General features: G+C 45.2%; 1 protein-coding gene across 3 annotated transcripts; it reads left to right on the plus strand.

Annotated features, from left to right (window-relative positions):
- Nucleotides 1-1,493: 1,493 nt before the first annotated feature.
- On the plus strand, nucleotides 1,494-21,045 carry HMGXB3 (HMG-box containing 3). 3 transcript variants are annotated; one of them, XM_083871827.1, is made up of 20 exons: nucleotides 1,494-1,551; nucleotides 2,240-2,387; nucleotides 2,803-2,977; nucleotides 3,423-3,986; nucleotides 4,612-4,710; nucleotides 6,219-6,350; nucleotides 8,144-8,559; nucleotides 8,905-9,080; nucleotides 9,363-9,460; nucleotides 10,038-10,136; nucleotides 10,668-10,817; nucleotides 12,436-12,737; nucleotides 14,104-14,231; nucleotides 14,786-14,917; nucleotides 15,186-15,370; nucleotides 15,941-16,160; nucleotides 17,260-17,393; nucleotides 17,780-17,896; nucleotides 18,229-18,438; nucleotides 19,121-21,045. In XM_083871827.1, the coding sequence occupies exons 2-20, from the start codon at nucleotides 2,242-2,244 to the stop codon at nucleotides 19,583-19,585; spliced, it is 3,948 nt and encodes a 1,315-aa protein (XP_083727953.1). In that variant the 5' UTR covers nucleotides 1,494-1,551; nucleotides 2,240-2,241; the 3' UTR covers nucleotides 19,586-21,045. The 3 variants fall into 3 exon arrangements, with proteins under 3 accessions (XP_083727953.1, XP_083727954.1, XP_083727955.1); XM_083871828.1 differs by having other exon boundaries at nucleotides 12,439-12,737; XM_083871829.1 differs by having other exon boundaries at nucleotides 8,905-9,074.
- The last annotated feature ends 274 nt before the right edge of the window (nucleotides 21,046-21,319 follow it).

A 21,319-nucleotide genomic window follows, 5' to 3' on the forward strand; every position in this document is an offset into this window, starting at 1 on the left:
CAGAGCTGGGGAAGGGTCTGGAGCACAAGTCCTATTAGGAGCAACTGGGTGTGTTTAGTCCAGAGAAAAGGAGGTTTAGGGGTGACCTTATCTCTGCAAGTCCCTGACAGGAGGGTATAGCCAGGTGGGGGTCAGCCTTTGTTCCCAGATAACTGCTGGAAATGATATAACGTTCCGAATTATATTGTTTTGTATATATATTGTATATGGTTATATGTGTGTATATATATATATGTATGTATATGTATATATATACACATATATATATGTATATATATATGTATATATGTATATATATATGTGTGTGTATATATATATATATGTATATGGTTAACTTCTCTATTTTAAAAATTACATATATATGTATTACAGTGACATAACTAGTAACACAACAAAAGGACTTAGTCCTAAGCTGACCCAGCTGTATTCTTACTGGTTCTGCTGATTTTCATTTCCCTGGAAAACTATTTTATTAATAGCTCTGAGATCTTGTACTAGCCCACATCCATTCGTATGTTGCTTTTTGACCAGCAGGAGTATGATATTCTGACTCACATTCCCCTAGTAACCCATGTTGAACAATTTTTTTTTTTTTTTTTTTTTTTTTCCCCACAAAAAAAGGTGATAAGACATTGGAATGGGCTGCTCGAGGAGGTGGAATCACCGTCCCCAGCGATGTTTAAGGCAAGGCTGGATGTGGCACATGTGGTCTGTTTGACACGGTGGTGTTGGGTTATAGATTGGACTCGATGATCTCAGAGGTTTGTTCCAACCTACATGATTCTGTGATTGCTGGGACACATCACCAGAACCTGGAGCAGCGCTTTGCCCCGGCAGTGCTGAGCTCCACCAGGGGAAAGGCCAGCCCTGGACCGCTGCTCCAAAGAGTGCAGGAGGGAGAAAGACGTGAACACGGTGCACACACTGATGAACCGGAGAGCTCGATGCTGTTCCTACAGAACGCGCTCCCACCACTGTGGCCGAGCCCGGCATTTTTTCCCCTGAGCTTTGAATGGTTATATTTCTATTTCACTTTCTAAATCTGAACGAAATTAGAATTTCCAATTACAAAAGCTCTCTCCTTTCCTTTGTCTATTATTTCCTTTACTAACTATGCCCTAATTAAACACTAATTGCGCCGCCCTGCCCGTGCCCCGCCCCGCCCTCACGCTCCGCCCTCACGAGAAATGGCGGGAACGGGGGCCGCGCGCGCCGTCTCCTCGCCGCGCACGCGCAGGAAGAGAGACCCCTCCCGGCCACCATCCCGTCCCGCCGTGCCCCGGACGCCGTCGCCGCGGTCACTTCCGGCGGCGGCCCCGGTGCGGAGGGGCCGGTGCAGCCCCGCTCCGCCCGGGCCCGGCCCGCAGCCGGCCCAGCATGCCGGGGCGGCCCGCCCCGCACAGCCTGCCCGCTCCGCACCGCCCGCACGCGCGCTCCCCCCTGCGCGGCCGGCCCGTGGTGCCGGTGCTGCCTCCTCCACGCCGCCGCGCCCCCGCAGGGACGTGACCCCAGCTCGCCGCCTGTCCGCCCGCGCGGCCGCGGAGCTGTCCGGTGAGTGGGGACAGCTGAGAGGGCACACCTGAGAGGAGGCCGCGGAAACATTTAGCAGGACCGGAGGGAGTCGCTCCTCTCCGCTCGGCCCCGGGCGGTGTGGAGGAGAACGGGGCGGGGGGTAACGGCCTGAGGCTCGCCCGGGGTCACCGGCTGCGCGGGGCCGGGGTGCGGGCCACGCCGGGGCTGTACCTGGCGTAGGTGGTTCTGCCCTTATCTCCTGTGTCCTCCCCGCCGCCTGGCGCCCCAGGGGCTGGAGCTGCCCGTCATCGCCTCCCGGAGCCCCGGGGAGCTGGCGGGGGGCGAGGGGGTTGTGAGGCTTCCTGCTTGTTCAGCCTTTGCCCTCGCTTTTGTAGCGTGGCCGTGATATGACACCTTGTAGCCAGACAGCTGCTGGCTGAGTGTACAGCTCCCTCTGGGTCACCGCACTTACCTGAGAGTTCCCCGTGGAATTGCAGCTCTGGAAAGGCAGATCCAGTGTATCTGCACCTAACTGATGCTATTGAGGTTGTAGAAATAGAAGTTTCCTTCTAAAAGTAGATAGAGATCACATAGTTATCTTGATTTCATTAGAGTCAAACTTAAATGCCGACAGTGCTGTCAGTTTACTGAAGTGATTACACGTGCTATTTGTTGGGAGAAACGTTGTATAACTTGGCAACAGCATAACACAGAGCATGTGTTTTAGCCATGGAGGCTCCCTATGAAGGTACTGAGGTTACTGTGGTGATGGAGGAGATCGAGAGCACTTACACTTACACGTCACCAGTGCCATCCAAGAAGAAGAAAAAACATAAAAGTGCTGCTGATCATGGAGAAAAAGCCAAGAAGCCTCGGTAAGTTCTTTCTGCCTTCATTTACTCTCTTTGTAGAGTGTTCCTTGTTTCTAACATGAGTGGACTTTGCAGTGCACTTGGAACACTTCATAGTGTAAAACATTGTGTAAGAAATATTGGCTTGACACTTTGAGCCTGCTCAGACATTCTTTACAGGTCCCACTGTTGTTCATTTTAGTGTTTGTTTACCCCAGAATAATTTGCCTTAGGTTGTTCCTCAGAGGTTCTCTTTTTTCTTCAGAGGTTCTCCTCAGAGAGAGAGTTTTCATTTGATTTAAAAATGCATTCACAAATAAAATTAAATGTAACTTACTTGTTCCATGGCCTTGAGACAAACCTAAACCTTGTGGATTTATTTTTCCCTAAGGAATTTTCGTAGATGACCTTAATGTGTCAATTTCTGGTTGTGTTTCAGATCTGCTTACCTTCTTTACTATTATGATATTTACTTGAAAGTACAGCAAGAGCTTCCACACCTCCCTCAATCTGAAATCAACAAAAAGATCAGTGAGAGCTGGAGGTTGCTCAGTGTGGCTGAAAAGAGCTACTACTTAGAGAAAGCCAAGCTAGAGAAAGAGGGAGTGGACCCGGTAAGTTGTCTTTCTGGAAGTTCTTTGGCTGCTGAAGAGAGAGGCGGTTACCTGCTTACATAATACTGTGTGGCAGAGTCATTGAGCTGCAGATTCCAGTTTGTATCCTTGCTCAGGGAAGCTTTTAAAGAAGTGATGTGAGGCCACTGCCTTTTGCCTTTGCCTTCTGTTCAGTTGAGGGAGGACGTTTTGTAATCCAAGATGGGTATGTCTGGTACCTGTTCACAGTAGTTATTTTTGTGTCCTTTCTTCAGAGTGAGTGTTGGTAAAGTGGGTGATAAAACCAGGACTGAGGGGGATTCTGCAGGCTCTGTCATGTGGAGAAATTTCCAGAAAACTACCTCAGGAGACAGTTTGAACCTTAGGCACTAAAATATCAGGACTGAGAACTGAATCTCTTCCTTTTCTCATAACTATTTATTCCATCCTCTGGTTTTGCCCGCAGAACTCCAAAGCATCCCCTCGAACTGCAGTAGTCCCTGACATTCCAGGCTTTCGTAAGATTCTTCCTCGCTCCGATTACATAATTATCCCCAAAACCACTCTTCAGGAAGACAGGAGCAGGCAGTCTCTGGAGCTGTGTGTGACGCAGAGCCCCGCAGCATCCGAAGGCTTGGTGGCTCCCAGGAATGTCACCAGCGTGTCCCGTGGTGACTCTGTGCAGAACATCCTTTCCGTGGACTCGGGCCAGGCCGGCTCGGAGCAGTGCATTGCCATCGAGGGGCTGCCAGAGGACACGGCTGCCTTTGCTCAGCCCGAGGCTGCAGAAGAAGCTGTTGCCTCAGAGGTTCTCTCTCATTATGTTGGGCCTGTGACAGAGAAAGTGGCTGGAGATATCCTCTTGGATGAGGGTTCTTTGGAAATAGAAGGACAGCCGTACCAGACAGCCCGGGTGGTTATTGAGGAGACTCTGGTGAGCAGCTCCGCAGACATCTCCAACGGGAGCATCGCTGTGGCCCGTCCCCAGGTGCCTGACGGGGTGTCTGTAGTGACCGTGGTGACTGGGAGGGTAAGTTTTTCCAGTGACACTCAGACTCCTGCCGCATCTCACCTGAAACATCTGAGTGCTGTTTCACCCTTTTTACCAGAGATCTTCTGATTGCCCAACTTGCTAATGCTCAGTGCTGGGAGAAACAGAAACTTTTGTAATCAATGATACAAAAGTAACTGCTTGACTAAGTTGTCTCTGCTTGCAGATTGACTCAGCCAGGTGCTGATATTAATTGTGTCTTAACATGACTGAGTTCTTTTAGTGGTTTGTTATAACAATATTTGCGGTATTGCAGTGCCAGTAATTGCAAGATACACTGCAAGATTCTGGGGAGAAAACATGCTACTGCTATGCTCCTGATACCTGTTTTCCTGGTTGCAGAGAGGTAGAAGGGAGTCCTTTTAAGCTGAGGTTTTAGGGATCTACTCCATGAAGAGTTGGATTCTCTGTTTTCAGTTTCAAAGTGTGAAGAGTTTGGTAATTTCCAGAGTACATTTGGTAAAGCCATTACTTTTGATATGATGCTCTCTCCTGTATTCTGGTCTCATCGGTCCTTAAGACACATTAATGTTCATGAGAGAGAGGGATATGGTCACCATGTCTTTTGTTTTCTCCATGTTTTTTCCCTTTGGCTTAATTTTAGGATACTGAAGAGAGTGGCTCCTCCACACCTGCAACACAGTTTATCATGTTACCTTTGCCAGCTCATTCTGTTGTGGAGAACCCAGCATCAATTAAATTGGTAAGAAATTCAGAGTCTTGTATGGTATGTTAAAGTTTGGTTGTATTGTCATAGATTTATCTTAAAGGTGGAGTGGGAGGGATTTGCTCACGGTTCAGTTTTTAAAGACAATCCAATTTGGAGTTGCTGTGTCAGTTTATGTATTTCTTGTCCTTTTTGTTATGTCTTGCATAGGCTGAGAGGGTCTCTGACTTCCTACAGTGTCTTACAGGACCCATTTCTTCTGCCTGTCTCCTCAGGAAATTCTTGGAAACAGATGGAGTAGATAAAGCTATCACAACACATATGGCCAACAGCAGTTTCTGTGTAGCTATCTACATCCACTACTTGGATGCATATTTGTCTTCATAAAAAGTCAGTGTCCATCCCTTTAACAGCAAGGATCTGCTGTTATGACAGGAAAATGTGAATTCCAAAGCTCTTGCTTTGGCCACATGGCAGGAGGGGAGCAATGACCTGAGATTTTTGAGAAGCCATATAAAAAGCTGTGTGGCCTGTTGCATGAGGAAGAATTTCTAATCTAACCACTCCAGTCACCTGTGTTTTTGTAGCCATTTTGGAAGTTCATTGTACAGTCAGTACTGCAGTTCCTTCTGTTATATAAGCTAGCATCAAATCCTGTTTTTCAGGTTCTCTGTTCTTCCAGCTGGTGGAACACTGTGGATATTTATAGTGGTGCACAGTGTGATGCTCTTCCAGTTGTCTCAGGGAGAATGGAAATACCTCAGGTTTTTGTTCCTGAGAAGGATCTGGCTTAAATTGACTCATTTCTTTGACAGCAGCACTTGTGTTTCTAGAAGAAATCTGTACCTAGTTAGGGAATTACAGTACAACAGCTCCCTCGAGAGTGTTGTGAACAGGATATTGGGAAGTGCTGTGCTGACACAAACTCAAGATGTGTTGATGCAGTTGTCCTGGCAAAGATGACAAGTTTTAGTTGTTGGTATAAATAGTGCCTGGTGATGCTGCTTGTGTTTCAGTAGTTCATAGCAAGTTACAGTGAAGGACCAGGGAACACTTGACTGTCCCATACAGCAACAAATTGCTGATAAAACTTCACATCATGAGTCCTTATCTTGAGGTCTTTTTGCTGTGCTGTCGTGAGTGTTAATCACATCTTGCCTTACTGTGGAATGCTGTTAGAAGCATTTTAATGCCATCTTACTGTGACTTTTTCGTGTTCAAAAAGAACTGTTACGTCACTGTAAATGCAAGATTAGCTTCTCCAGGAGGCTCTGTGCATTGTTCATCTCTGCTCTGCAGGTTGATTTAAATTCTGGTAATAGCAGAGGCTGTTATGTAGACTGAGCATTTAGACTCAAAGTAGTTATGGTGCTGATTCACTCTGACCCAGCTGTGTGGTGTTTGTTCAGTAAAATGAATAATAGTGGAAGGCTGGTGATTTGCCACATAACATTTGTAAAACGCTTACGATGAAAAAAGAAGAGATTGGCACAGCTTTGTGGTTTTCAGGTCTGTAGACAAATTCTTGACAATTCTTGTTTCAGACAACTACCTATACTCGCAGGGGACATGGAAATTGCACCAATCCTGGCTGTTCCTTCACTTATGTCACCAGGCATAAGCCACCAAAATGCCCAACGTGCGGGAGCTTCCTGGGAGGGAAATGGATCCCAAAGGTAAAATTGTCTTTCCTTTTCTGATTCTGAGACAAAAAGTGGTGGTTTTGTGATACTTCTAGACCTGTAGATCTAGCACAGGAGGTCAGATACACCAGAAATGATCCCTGCACTTGTGTTCCAGTGCATATGCTGGAGCAAGTCACCATTGCAGAGGACACTTGGCCAAGGTGAGACCTGAAATCACCACACCTTGGGTAAAGATGCTGCTCATATCTGTTAGAATAGATGGGGCTGCATTTGCTAACTCTCTCATTGAGAGGATACACATTCTTCTGGCCCTCTGCCTGCACAGTTCCTGTGACTGGAAGGCATAGCCTGTTCTTCCTGCTACAGCTCCAGTTAAACTCAGGAAGTTGTTTTGTGGTAATTAATATCAGCATTTGAAGTTCTTCTACAAGTTTAATTTTTTGTGGTCTTTTGACATTGTTTTGTTAACAGAGAGGAAGAACAACTCTCAACTAGAGGAGGTGTATGATCCTTTAGGAGCTTGTTAATTAGGTTGATCTAGTGCAAGCTGAAGTGCTGTTGGGTATTGTTGTTTCATGGCCATGTGTCAGATCACAATGTTCTGTCCTCTGACTGGGAAGAAATTTCCAGGTGTTGGTAGAATTGTGAAGCTTGTCTGAGTGGAAAAGTCTTTCTCCATATGATGCCTACTCTGTCTAAGTTATTGGTATCTCTATTAGCTGGGTACAGAAAAACACACTTGATCCTTAAACCTTGGCACAATGCTGATAATTAGTTAGCTCTGAACAGATGTGCATTTCTGTCAGAAGCAAGACTCGTCAGGCACAATTTAAAGGATGTTCTCAATGTGAAAATTGGCATTGACATTCAGTGGCTTTGTGTGGGTTGGTTCTGAACCTCCTTTGTTTTGTGTCTGGATCTATTAAACATCCAGGGATGAGGACTCTTTTGGGCAGCTTGCAAACTCTGTGGTGTCTGAGCTGAAGGCTGAGCTTCCTGTGTGGTAGGGTACAAATAGTGATGGTGACATCTTCGCTTTTGTTTGGTAAACTTGCTGAGGTAGAGAGATGGCTGCATGCAAAAAGTATTTTTGGATTCTGCCTCAACATAGTGTCTGCTGCTGTTCAGTCCTGCCCTGGTTAGAACTGAAAGGTTTTAGAGAAAGTTTTCCTCTTTGTCTTTCAGACTTACTCTGATCTGCTGGATTCCATTTCTGATATATTTTTCTATATTCCAATTCAGTGTTCGTTGTACCTTTGTTGACTCCAGTACAATGATTTCTGCAGCCTTAGTCTTGGAAGTAACATTTTTCTTAAAGTCAAAAAAATCTTCCTAAGTAATCCTGTTTCCTGGTTGTCTCACATGCTTGCTTTTCTGAAAGCATGTAATCCAAAAGATGGAAATTCTCTGTCTTAACTCCCTTTGATTGCTCAATAATGTAGAAAAACAGGCAGCATCAGAGAGCTGAAGCCATGAAAGAGGAGTGTAGGAGGTGGACCCTTGCTACAGAGAGTGGTGGGTGACTTTGTGGTGTTGATGCTAATGGTGATATTTAAGGGAGTTTAAGAAAGATTCTTCAAAGTAAACAGTGTCTAAAAATAGTACATGAAGGGCCAAGAGGCCAGATACAATGTTAGCAGGGCCTTTGCTGTTGTGGGAGATGATGTCTGTCTACTCCCATACAATTCACTGCTTAAACACTTAGGATTTTGCTATTTTGATCCAGCATTAAATAGGCCACGGGAAACATGGCATATGTGCCAGGGACTTGCTTATCTGTGAAAGCCAAAAGCTCTGAAATGTGACTCTCTCCTTGTTTCCAGGAAAAGCAACCAAAAAGCAAATCTGAGCCAAGTTCAGGCACCTCTCTTAAAACTCCAGCTGCTAAAAGAGGTCAGCAGTCAGCCCTCACAGAGCCCACGGCCGTTTGTGAGAGTTCCTCCAAGTCTGCCTTGGAGAGCTCCGAAGCTGTCAGCCAGCTGCTGAATGCTGTGCCTGTCGGAGGGCAGATGCCTGAGATGGAGTGGGAGGAAGTGATCATCTCTGAAGCCCACTTTCTCCCAAACGATGTGCTTGCTGAAGACAGGAGGAGTGCTGTTGGAGTGGTGCTGGGCCAAGAGAACCAGCGGCAAGCAGACACTTCCTCGGAGCAGGCAGAGAAAGGAAGTGCAGGGCTGGGGATGTCAGCGTCTTCTGAGGTGTTAAATCCAAATGCCTCTGTGAAAAAGCCAGTGGTGGGGTGAGTCAGTTTTCCATGTGTTATGAGAGCATGTGATGTCTATTGTGTGTTCATGGGACTAGTCCAAGAAGTTAAAGGCTGTTGGCAGTGCTTCCTCTAAGACTTACTGGTTTTGCTGTCTGTTTTGTGCCAGTTTAGGATTGTTCCTTTGAGTCTTTGTCTATCAAAACTAGTATTTTTTTTAAGTGACAGATTGTAGTCACAGGGCAGATGCAGCCTTAGCACTGTCTCTCTTCAATAGCTGTGATTAGTGTGCTAACAAAGCATAATTCAGGGATAAGAGGAAAACTGAAGCTGAAGGGAAATCGATGGAATATTTTTCCACTTGTAGCTCTTGTTTTTCAGAACTGATGCAACAGCTGCTACACACAAGGGACAAGAAGTAAAAAGTAAACCAAGACCCAAGCCCTCCTTGCTGGCTGCAGCCAGACCCATGCGAGCCATTCTGCCTGCTCCAGCCAGCATGGGGAGAGAGGCCAGCACGGAGCAGCCAAGCAGCAGGCAGGCCTTTGCAAGTACTGGTAAAAACAGCATTCTCTGTGTGCTTTGGGAGATGTTGTCTTTCCTCACCATGCTGAAGTGGTATCTGCCATTAATAAGATAGGTTTCAAGGGAGGTTACCAATGCTAGAAAAAAACCAGTTTGCCTGAGTGCAGTAAGTGGGCCATGAAACACCTGCTTGGGTTATTTCAAACTCAGAGGAAAGGTCTCACGTGACTGTAGTGGCATTTAGCAAAGATGTCAGAAAGAAGCAGAACCTGTTTTCTCACATTTAACCTGGTGCATCTCTTTCCTCCTTCTAGACAAGCATTCTCCTGTGAGAACATCAGGCTTGAAGCCCAGTACACTGAAACAGTTGGGCCAGTCAATTCTGCAGCCACCAACTGCTGAGGAGCGAAAGGTTGTTCTTCAAATGCAAATTATTTTCCTGGATTTTTTTGGGGAGAGGTGGTTTTTTTTTTGTTTTGTTTTGTTTTTTTTTTTCCTCCCAAGTGAGTGATATGACCTGAGTGAGAAATAGAAAAAAAATAACAAAATATGTAACAGCCTTTTGATGATGAGATCTTTGACTGACTGTTTTTATTATATGGCTGGGTAGCAGAATGACTCTTTGATGGCTGGGTGTGGGAACTGAGTTGAGAGATTCTGTTGGACAATCCTGCTGTTGGTTACTTTGGGAACCTCCCAGCTACTTCCAGATGTTTTAAGGACCTGCTGGTGCTTTGATAATCTGACATGCAATATTGAGTACTGAGCTTTTTCACCCATAAAATATGACTGGGTATGCCAAGGTGCTGAAATAAATCTCTGAATTGTAATGCCTTTGCATGCAAAACAGTGTCTTATGTTATTATGGATATTAAATGAACATTAATTAATTTCTTGGGGGCAGGAATGCTAATAGATATTGATTATTGATGCATGTATTTAGTAGTAGATGTCTGATGGGTGTTGTTTCTTCTGCTTTCCATCTCTAGCTCCACAGTTCTGTGACAAGCAGGGCATCTCAGGTTAAAGTTGTGGAGGTCAAACCAGACATATTCCCTTCCTACAAGTACAGTTGCACCGTAACTTTGGTGAGAATTTTTCAAATAGTGTGACTTCTTCCATGGAGAGTGTCCTCTCTGGGATGAGAATTTTCTGGGACTTCTGTTTTACTGACTTGCAGAAATACATCTCATTCTTAACATGAAATAATCTGTACTTTGTGTCATCTCTAGGCTTAGTTCAGGGTGATCATGCTCTGTTTTGCAGTTATATTGAGGGCCTTGTTAAGAGATGGATTTTAACTCGTGTCCCCATGCATAATTCCCATGCCCTCCTTGAGTTCAACAGGGAGGATCAGGGGTTTCTGAATGAATTTAATGTGCTTCTGGTCTGGAGAACTGGCCCCAGAATGTTCAAGTGCCATTTAAAGGATTCTATGCAAAGTGACAGGGCTTGCTATTGATTTTTTAACAAGATGTTATAAAGTGAAGATAAAACACATAATCTTTTTAAGAATCTGGTTGGTTTAGAATCATTGAGTCATTCAGGGTGGAAAAGACGTTTTAGATCATGGAGTCCAACTATTAAAAGTCAGCAAACGTCTCTTTTGTATCATTCAGGATTTGGGATTAGCAACATCACGTGGCAGAGGGAAATGCAAGAACCCCTCCTGCAGTTATGTGTATACAAACAGGCACAAGCCACGCATCTGTCCAAGCTGTGGATACAACCTTGCCAAAGACAGGACTGAGAAAACAGCAAAATCTCTGGTAAGGTTCAAGCTGACTTGTTTTATCACATGTCTTTTTGAGCTGGGCAGAGAAGTTTTGTTTACAGGTCCCTGTGGAAACATGATTTGAGCTTTTTTTTTTTTCATTTAGATAATTTTTTCTGTCAGAATAGTTCCTATTTAAAATATCTGTGATGATGTTTGTCGAGCTCCTGTAGCAGTGGCGCTTCAGGCTGAGAGTGAGTCTGAGCACACCCAGTGCTACCACTGGGTGTCTCCTCAACATAAAAATGCTTGTCATGTCAGTACACGCTGGGAAAATCCACCCTGCAGTCACAGCATTGCTGTGTCAGCTTTGTTGAACTTCAGACTTCATCAAGAAACTCCCAAGTGTGCTCTGCTTTGTGAGCAGTTGGGGGCTAGTGTCAGTTAAGTTGGTACATCTTGTATTAGAGCTTCCTGTTTTTAAGGGTTTGTAATGCAACTTTACTTCCAACCTGAATATATTTATGGATGTACGGTTTTTTCCTAATGTATAAATATGTTTTCAGTTGTCTGCTGCTCTATGTGGATGTAGTTAATTCTGGGGTTGGGTATTTTTTGCCTTTGCAGACTCAAAGGTTAGCTTTTCTCATACTGAATTGTCATGTCTTTAAAACAGTTAATGAAAAAAAAAAGGAGCTTTTCTGCTCTTAGCTGAAATGCCTCCTCAGCAAATAGACAGAATTTTAGTCTGTGTAGTAATGACTCATCTACTTGCCTTTTGTTATTTTGAAGAACAGAACTTTGTTTAGTGGTCTTGTTTTTTTGTTAAAAACACAAACAAACTGAAATGGCCTGTATGAAACTCACACACAAACAGCTGTGTAAGGAACAGCAGTGTGCTTAGCTCAGCTTGCATTCTGAGAGGCATGTGGCTTGTCTCTTCCTCATTTAGTTTGTTTCTTTTTTTCTGGTTGAAGATCTGTTTGACATTCCTGTCACACAGTTTGTTGTTGTCTCTGGGCTTTTAATTGATCATTTGTCTCATTGCTAGACTACTCAGAAAACCAGGTTGAAATGTTGACGGAAGAGTTTCAGGGATTAAACAGATCAGCCTGTTTGTGTTCTCTCTGTTCTCCTGGGACAACTTGGAGTTTGGTTCTCCTGTGATTGTGTTTTTTGTTGTGATGGTATGTGTGCGTTGGAGAAGGGTAGACTGTAGCTGATCAATTGTTATTGATTAGTGTGTTCTGTATATCACAGCCTCCAGTTCTCTGTTAGTACTTGGTTCCTTCAGCTTCTGGAGAGCTGTGCAAGCTGCCCTGAGCCTGTGCCTGATGTGGAGAAAGACAGTGGTGGTTGGAGGCTCAAATGTTTGTATACCTGTTAGTGGTTATCCTCACCTTCTGGATCCCTATTCCCCACACTTAACAGTTTAATGGCCAGTCTGTGATGGTCTGGCAGTGCAGGAGTTCCTGAAGGGGTGGAATGTAATAAACTATTTTTGTTAAAGTAATTTGGGCTTGAGGCTCCTTTGTGGAGTCAATGATTTAGTGGTAGAGTAGGAGTCAAGTTTACTGAGTGCAAAGGTTCCTGTGTTTCTGCTGCCTTTTATGACTTCTTGGGGCTTAACATTTCATCCCCATGCTTGCCTAGTTGGATATGTTGCTTTCTAGGAGGTCAGTCCAGGTCAGTCAGATGTGCTGAACACCAGCGAGCCACTGACACCCTCCCAGAAGGAAATCCAGCGCCAATCCACGCTGCAGCTGCTGCGCAAGGTGATGCAGATCCCCGAGAACGAGTCGGAGCTGGCAGAGATCTTCACCCTCATCCACGAGCTCAACAGCTCCCGACTCATCCTGTCCAACGTCAGTGAGGAGACAGTGACCATCGAGCAAACCTCCTGGTCCAATTACTATGAGTCTCCGCACGTGCAGTGCCTCCTCTGTAACAGCCCCTTGTTCAAAGGGGGACAGAAGTAAGATTCTGCTTTGGATTTCTACTCTTTCAAACTCATGCTGATTTTCTTTCTTCTGAGTCTGCCTGAAATAATATTTGCTTTAGCCCCTGGTAGTGAAGCTGGTGAAAGTGACAGTGATTAAGATAAATGTGTATGGAAAGGGTTTAGCAGGATCAAAGAGTGACCACAAAGTCTAGATGTAACTTTTTTCTTATTGAAACAGAGAGAGTATTTTTATTAGTCATCCCCTCTTTGTTTTCCACTCTGATGCTTTGAGGCTGAGAGAGGAAAACTTGTGTGTTTACAAATGTGCATTGTATGATTTCCTTTTTCTCTCTCTCCCTGGTCTGAATATTTCCTGTGTGGATCTTTTTGCTTATGATATTTTCATTTCTTAGTGTGTGCTTGAGTGAATGCTTTTTTGGAACCAATATCGAAATTGAAGCCTGAAGGACTTTCAGGAACCTCTAGTACATAGGCTAGATTGCCTTAACTAGATTTGTATGAAAGTCTGTAGGATATTTCCTCTCTGAGTCTGCCAGGCATCCTCCTGTTTCTATAAACATGATATAATTTTTTTGCTACAGCAAGATGTCAAGGCATTTACTGTTATGTTTCTTTCTTCCACAAAAAATTCTTGATACAAGTGATGGATATTTCCTTTGGTCACTAATTTGGTCACCAGCACTAATTGAGATCTTTCCAGAAGAGATACTTTTTATGCTCTGTATTTTTTTTCAGAATGGAGCAATCTCACACCCTATCCCTTACCTTGGGACTTACCAACCTGTGTGTTGTAAATCCTTGTCTGTGCCTGGCTGCTTTGCAGTGCTCTGCATGTGGGACTCTCCCATGTGCCTGCACCAGCTCTAATTGAAGCCCTGCCAGTGGGAAGGAGGTGATTTTGGCTTTGATTCCTGTTTTCTCAGATGGACAGCAGTATTTCAGCCACTGGCACACTCCTGTCTGAACTTCCCCCTTGGCAGTTACACTGTAGAGGAGCAGATCTTTCTGAATCTCTGTGTGCAGGGACAGGCTGTTGGGTAGAATGTGTTACTGATCACCACAGCTGTGGTACAGACACTTCTCCCAGGGCAGCTGGAGCCACAGGTTTTCTCCACTTCTCCAATAGTAGGTGCCTAGTGTATGGAACTGGAGGGATGCTCTAGTGCCGTTTAAAACAAGTGAGCAGTGACCTGACTCTGCCTGGGAAATCTGTTTTAAAATGTAACTTTTCTTTTCCTGATGTGATATGATGTGGTGAGCTGGCTTAGATTTGCATAATAATAAACTCATGTCATCTAGAATATCTGAAATTACTGCAGGGCTGGACTAGAAAACCCATTGGCTTCACTCAGAGTGGATTTTCTGTTGTGTGTTGCAGTTCCCTTGCTGGTCCTCAGGAGTGCTGGCTTCTGACAGCCAATCGGTTACAGGTGGTTACAGCTCAGGTCAAAGTGTGCTTGAACCTGCAGTGTCTGGCCCTACATAGCTTCACTGACATTTACACAGGTAGGAAAGATGTGAGCACACAGCATGACTACAGTCTGAACCGTTTGGAAGCCTTGGGATTATATCAGGGCATTGTCCAGGCACAGAAAAGCTCGTTCCCTTCCCCCGTGTACTAAACTTGAATTATTTTTTAATTGCTACTGCTTATTCTGCAAGCAAATATATAATTGTGAGTGAAAACACATAAATGTTCTGGTGAGGAAGTCTTTGCCTTGATTCACTGTAGAGGTCTCTGTGTGAATGTTGAGTTCTGCAAGGCAACCGCTGAGATTGTAGTCAGAGACATCTCTGGAGAGCACTGTTTCATGGCTTTGGTTATGGAGATGGATTGGCAGCTGTTCTTTGTAGCTTTTTAAATCAGTAGACAAATCTGTGAAAGGAGCTAATCTTTAAGCAGGGAATTCTGCATTTCAGAGGTGCAGAAGCACTGTTCATGTTTCCATTATCCTCTGAACTGTACTCATGTCAGTGTGTTGTGTATCAGTAAGGAATATATTTCTTTCTGAGGAAGATCTGGAACCCTAGAGACAATAACTGTCTTGTTTTAACTGCAGGCCTTTTCAATGTGGGTAACAAATTGTTAGTGAGCTTGGATCTTCTGTTTGCAATCCGAAACCACATTAAACTTGGAGAGGATCCCAGAGTGGCTGTTGGCAATATCCTTGACTCTGTTCAGGAGCAAACTGGTGAGTTTTCCTTCTTGCTTTTTGCCATAACATACCAAACTGTGACTTGATAATGATTGTTATGCTATAAAAAGGCAAACCTCACCTATTTTAGTGTGGTATGTTTCTATTAAATCACTTCCTAAACCAAACAGTACTTCTGTGACCAGTTCTTTGTAAAAATTCTCTGGAGGGCAGGTTTGGTTTTATCCTGCATAGGGAGAGCCCTACTACCTCTCCACTGGCTTCAGGACATGAAAACTGTAACAATGGCATGTTCTCTTTTCAGACAAAAGCCTGAGCCCTGATGAGCAGGGTCAGCTCCAGGAACTGCTGTGCAATGGCTACTGGGCTTTTGAATGCCTGACAGTCCGAGATTACAATGATATGATCTGTGGAATCTGTGGCATAACCCCCAAGGTGGAAATAGCCCAGAGGAATACAGAAAATGTCCTAGCACTGAAAAACATAGAGGTAGGTTTTTCCCACATCTCACAGCCTGTTCATGTTCAAAGCAGATCATAATGAATTTTTGCTGACTCTGGTCGTCATGATGCACAATAAATACAGAAGACCTTTGTGAGTGGTTTTCTGCTGATGCCTGACAAGAGGATGTGGCTGGAGCAGCAATGCCTGTGCTTCCTCTTAGAGGTGTTGATGTGTAGTTCAGGGGAAACAAGATCCTTTGTCCCTGGAGTGCAGCTTTTGGGCAGTAGGAACCTTGGATGGAAGTTGTTGAGTTTAGTCTTCTTCCTTCGACATGAACACATTCTTTTTTTCCTCAAGTTTCCCTGAGGTGCTGTCTTTAATGGGGAAAAAACCCTAGTAGGAGAATGTAGCATGTCTAGCTTTTATGTCAAATATGTAAAATTTTCAGTCTTACCTGATGCAAAGTGGTTGTGGGAAGCTTTAGGAGACTGAAATCATTTTGTTATATTTGGACTGAGCACTCTCCTGAATAGCCCTCTTGCCATGAGTCTGACATAGAACTGTCAAATGAACTGTGGTTATTTGTATTTGACCACTGTTTCTTTCTCTCTGTAGTTTACTTGGCCAGAATACTTGCCATCAAGTGAAGTGAATGTAGAAGACTTTTGGTCCACGATGGAGACGGAGGTGATTGAGCAGGTGGCTTTTCCTTCTAGCATCCCCATAACAAAGTTTGATGCCTCTATTGTTGCTCCTTTCTTCCCTCCACTGATGAGAGGAGCAATGGTGATCAATACAGAGAAGGACAAGAACCTGCATGCACAGCCAGTGCCAGGTAATGGCTCAGGTTGTGCTTATTAAGGGAGTGCTTCATGTGTTAGTGACTTCAGTCTTGATGATGTTTAGCATTAAGAACTTCTGATTGCATGACACTTTAAAAGTTATGTATGCTGGGAAAAGACAGGAACATTGGGGTGATTTCAGCTGTTCTCAGACTACTTTGCTGCTTGAGGCTTGGCTTTTCCTGTGAAGTTTTGATGCACTGGTGGGCTCTGATGCATTTGAGGCATGGGGGACAGGAGAGCATTGCACCCCAGGTGATATAGTCTGACTGCAGAGGGATGCATGTACATCTTGAATACCAGTAAGTGTTTGTTTCATGTTAGCCTTATACTTGGAGTGTGGAAGTTACAGGTAGTGCTTGGTATCTCAGTGTTAAAATCTCAATAAAGGGTGAATAAGTTTTTACAGAACTTGAGGAAAAAAAAATAGGAGGGTGGTGTGGTAGACTTGATCAGAGTTGCGAACATTCAGGACATCCACTGCATATTGACTGCATGGAAAAAGAAACAGTGCGAGGAATAATCTCAGATCTGAGAGCTAAGATCAGTTAACACCTGGTTCCCTTAAGAGTTTAGTTATTGAATGTAAGAAGGAAAACTGGCTTTGCAAGCTTAACAAGTGTATGAGTTGGCTTTGCAGACAGGGCTGCAGCTGCTTCAGAGTTGGGCTGCAGAAGAGCTGTGTGGGCTTTTGTGGAAGTGGAGCTCCAGAGAAAGAACCAGGGAGATGTGAAGGCTGAGCCTGGAGCTGTTCAGTCCAAAGGCTGAACATTTATCTCTGTAAAAAGTAACATTTATCTCTGCTCTTCTTCATTTTGTTATCCTCAGATCAATCATTTAAAGGTTACAAATGACAGGATAGGTAAGTGTTTATGAAGTCTGCAGCTATGCTGGGCTCAGCCTGGTGACCTCAGCAGTGAAGGGCTCAAGACAAGTGTGGGCTGTGACATGCTTTGCAAGTAGGACTGTTCACAGCTTTCTCTTGCTGGCTGTGGGTTGTGCAATCTCTGCTTCTGTAGTCTTCGTAAGAAATTATTTTGGTAAGTTCCCTTCCTGAGAATGAGTGCTGAGAGCTGTTTCCTGCCTTTCCAGGTAATGGGAGTGCCTTGGTGAGGCTTCTTCAGGAGGAAGTCTTCAGGCCTGAGCTGATAAACTCTTACAGTGAGGAAGAGCTGCGGGGCTTTCTGACACAGTGTGGCATCCCCTGGGAGGCATCACATACAAAGGTAATGGATTGTTTGCCCACATATGAGCCTGCAGGAGTGGAGCTGTTCTTCACCATCTTTCCCTCATCCACTCTTGCCATCCTAGACAATTAATTTCTCATCTGACTGCACTAAGGGCAGGGATGGGTGCCAGCAGGTTATAGGATAATTTACACATGGTGAAATAAATTGAACCTTTGTGGGCTAGAAGAAAGGAAGCCTGTAATTACCTTGTCACCAGCTCAGCATTGTGTAATTGCTTGTCATCCTCACAGTGCTGAGTGTGGGATTAGGAAGTTATTGGATGAAGTGCAAATCAGGATTTGGGAGACCTTGTATGCTGCCTTTTCCCTTTCTGCAGGAGTCTGTTAATTTTAGTCACTTTCTCTGGGGCCTGTCTTTTCTAGGATGAGCTCTGCTACTCCCTCCTGGCACTGTATGAGTTTGTACAGAATGGGACAAGCGTTACACCACCTTCAGCTCATCACACAGGAGGGAAAATCTACAAAGTGTGTCCACATCAGGTAAGGAAGACTTGGAGCCATGGTACTCTCTTCCTTCCTTGGCTATTCATTATTTCACCTTACAACATGGAACTTCCTTATTGAATAGAAGCAATGGAATGGGCTTCTCTGAGCCTTGAGGATGAAACATGTTCCTGGAGGCTTGGACAATTCTCAAAGACAAGATGAATGTGTATGAGGAGGAAATAGAGTATCTTTAGAGAAAGTAGCTGTCTGGTTACTGTGTAGTCTTGAATACCTGAAAGAAAGATGATTTTTTTTAAGACTAGATATTTTTTCTGTAAGTTTTCAATTTTATTGTGCTGCTGATGTTAATCCTTTTTTTCCCCTAGGTTGTGTGTGGCTCAAAGTACATAGTAAGAGGAGAAAATGCTCGGGATCACGTGGACTTGTTGGTATCCTCACGTCACTGGCCTCCAGTATATGTTGTTGATACAGCTTCTTCAGTGGCACTGTGTGCAGACCTCTGCTGGCCTGGCCTGACTTCCCAGATGTGGGGGAAGAACCAGGGCTGCTTCTCTGACCCCATGGAACCTCCTACGGTTAGTTATGTCTTTGCTTTCTGCTTTGCCAATCCAGCATGGAAAAGTTGCAAGGAAGATTAAAATTAGCGCCTCCCCAATATGTAACCTGCATTGTCGCTCAAGATAATTTCATAGAATCACAGAATGGTTTGGGTTGGAAGGGCCCTTAAAGCTCATCCAGTTTGCCCCTCTGCCACAGGCAGGGTCAGCTTCCACTAGGCCAGGTTGCTCACAGCCCCATTCAGCCTGGTCTGGAACACTGCCAGGGGTGAATTTGACCTGATAAGTATCTCCTGATTTAAGCTTTGCCAGTGCATCACTCCTAAGCATAGCAGAATGTATTAGGTGTTGCTTGGGGATTGTGTTTGATTAATTGTCCTTAACAGGAAGGGCTGTGCTAGGAGTGCATTGTAACAGTTCAGATCATGAACTTTTGACACAGCAAGTCACTTCTTTCATACTACTGCTGTTCCTTGAGAAGTGGAAGAGGGTTCCTAGTGCCTTGGGACTATGTGAGGGCATACAAGTGAGGAGGGAGTGTACATACCATCTTTGTGGCATGTAAGGGAAGCCTGGATCATTTAGCCCTCTCTCTCCTGGGTTGTAGTGTTGGTTGGAGTTTGGTCAGCCAGTAGTTTTGTCTTCTCAACTGTGGGGAATTTATTTGTTGTTCTACCTGGTGTGCGTGTCTCTCCCCCAGTACGTGTCCTGCCCTGAGCTGCTGGACCAGCACTACAGCGTAGACATGACGGTGTCTGAGCACTCCCTTCAGCACCCCATCACCAAGTCCTCGGCTCGGCGGATTGTCCACACGGGCTCGGAGCAGAGCTGGGACCCCACGGCTCGGCACCACTGCCTCTCCCTGTGCCGCGAGCTGGAGCCCTACGGCGCCATCATCGCTGCCATCAACGACAGCAAGACCAGCAACGTGCGCCAAAGGCCCATCACCTTCGAGAACCCCACGCACTATTACCTCTACAACCGCCTCATGGACTTCCTCACCAGCAGGGAAATTGTCAACAGGCAGATCCAGGAGATTGTGCAGAGCTGCCAGCCAGGGGAGGTGGTGATCCGTGACGCGCTCTACCGGCTCGGGGTGGCCCAGATCAAAACAGAAACGGAAGAGGATGAGGAGGGGAAGCAGGAGGAGGATAGAGGTTGCTGAGTAACAAAACAGTTTGTTGGTTTTTCTCTCTCTGGTCGCACAGATGGGTGGGCTGAGCCAGTTTTTGCAGCTGTCTGGCTTGAGAGTTTATTTTTACAGGTTGGAGATGTGATGCTGGTGGCTTTGACTGCTGTTACTGACCAAAGAGCTCTGTGCTTCCATAGCATCGTGATAGCTGCTGCGAGCATGGGTCTGTCACCCCTTGCAGAAGGCTGCAACTGCCTCCAAGGCATGTGATGGACCTGCTGTTCAGGGCTGTGGGATGTTGCCCTCCCTGCAGCTGGAGAGGAAAGAGGAGTTGCTGGCAGCAGGGAGTGTGCATGGTCAAGCACACACAGGTTTTTTAATTTTGAATCTTGCTTGCTGACTTCTTTGTGCTTATTGGTGGCAGGGCTGGGGGTGTGGGACCAGGCATAAAAGGCAGATGGCTACAACGATTTCCCCCAAAACATTCTGAATAGGTGAATTTAGGATACTGACTCCTGCTTGGTAATCTTGCAGAGCTCTCATAGGCATTGGCTGCAAGGAGTCTTTAGGAGGAGGAACTGTGCCGCTTTAACGTACTGTATCTGGGGAGCCCCCCTGGAGGCTGCCCTCCTGGTCCAGGATTGCGGGTGCTTTGGCTGCAGGGAGTTTCTAAGAATTGTTTGTCCCTTCACATGAGCACTAATAACTTAGAAGGCAAAAGGTACAGTGACAGGAGTGTGTTCTGTATGGTAAGGTAAAAACAGCCCCAGGGCAGCTGAGGGCTTGGAGGATGGTTTAAGAGCTGTGCAAGGGGTGGCTGTTGAGAGGGGAGGAACATTCAGACACTGTGGTATCAATGTGGAACGATGACTGCAGTGTCACCAGAGTGAGCAGGATTCTGTATTCCATCCTCATGGACGTGCTGGGAGAGCTGCACCCACGTGTGCAACCTCATCACTTTGTCAGGTGTCACACTTGCCCTGCCCATGTTCTCACAGCGCTCTGGGGGTTAGAGGAGTCTCCTGCTGCCCAGGTTGCTTTGTCAGCCCCTTGAGAGGAGTCAGGATAAAGGCCTCTGCCTCTGCAGCACACCTGAAGAACACCTGGGGCTCTGGGGGCAGAGCTGTGCTGTCATTGCTGCCATGGCCATGGCCCGTGGTGAAGGTGTTTGGTGTTTGCTGTGACCCGCAGAGGAGACAAGCAGGATGCCAGACTGCTAAGTTGCCATCTTGGCAGTTTATTTTGTCTGAGTGAGCAGTGGGGAAGATTCTGAGGCTTGCGGTGTTGTTGAAAACTCCCTTCTGTGAAGGGGAACCTATTGAGTACCGTACTGTTAAAGTAAATGTATTAAGTCTGAGCAAATGCAGTAATCATGGCTTGGGGTTTTTCTGTTAAGAACATTAACTTATTATAAGAGACATTAGTGACTTTTTTCAGTCAGTGATAAAGTTTAATAAATTATCTCCAATTTTGGGGGTGAAACTGTGGTCAAATGACTTGGGTTGGGTATTTTTTTGTGTGCAAGACCTGGGTGACTTCAAGAGAAAAGGCACAAACACTGCTGAATCTCTTCTGCATTTGCCCTGCCATTGGCATTGTTTTCCCTGCCTTTGGCATTGCACTTGCCTCAGAGACTGCTGCCATGTGCCACATGGTGACTTGTCAGATGTCCCATCATCACAACTGAAATTACATTCCATTATATCCATGCACAGGGACTACTTCAGAGCTTCAAAAACTTGCTTTTAATAAGTTTTTGCATTACAC

The sequence above is a fragment of the Zosterops lateralis genome (assembly GCF_965231275.1).
Source record: "Zosterops lateralis genome assembly, chromosome: 14".
In the NCBI taxonomy this organism is placed as follows: domain Eukaryota; kingdom Metazoa; phylum Chordata; class Aves; order Passeriformes; family Zosteropidae; genus Zosterops; species Zosterops lateralis.

What these genes read in the sequence shown, in the direction of transcription:
- HMGXB3 (XM_083871827.1), top strand. Translation starts at nt 2,242, where the DNA reads ATGGAGGCTCCCTATGAAGGTACTGAGGTTACTGTGGTGATGGAGGAG. An exon ending in TTGTTCAAAGGGGGACAGAA is followed by an intron (nt 12,738 to 14,103) that starts GTAAGATTCTGC and finishes TGTGTGTTGCAG; the next exon opens with TTCCCTTGCTGGTCCTCAGG. An exon ending in GGGAGGCATCACATACAAAG is followed by an intron (nt 17,394 to 17,779) that starts GTAATGGATTGT and finishes TGTCTTTTCTAG; the next exon opens with GATGAGCTCTGCTACTCCCT.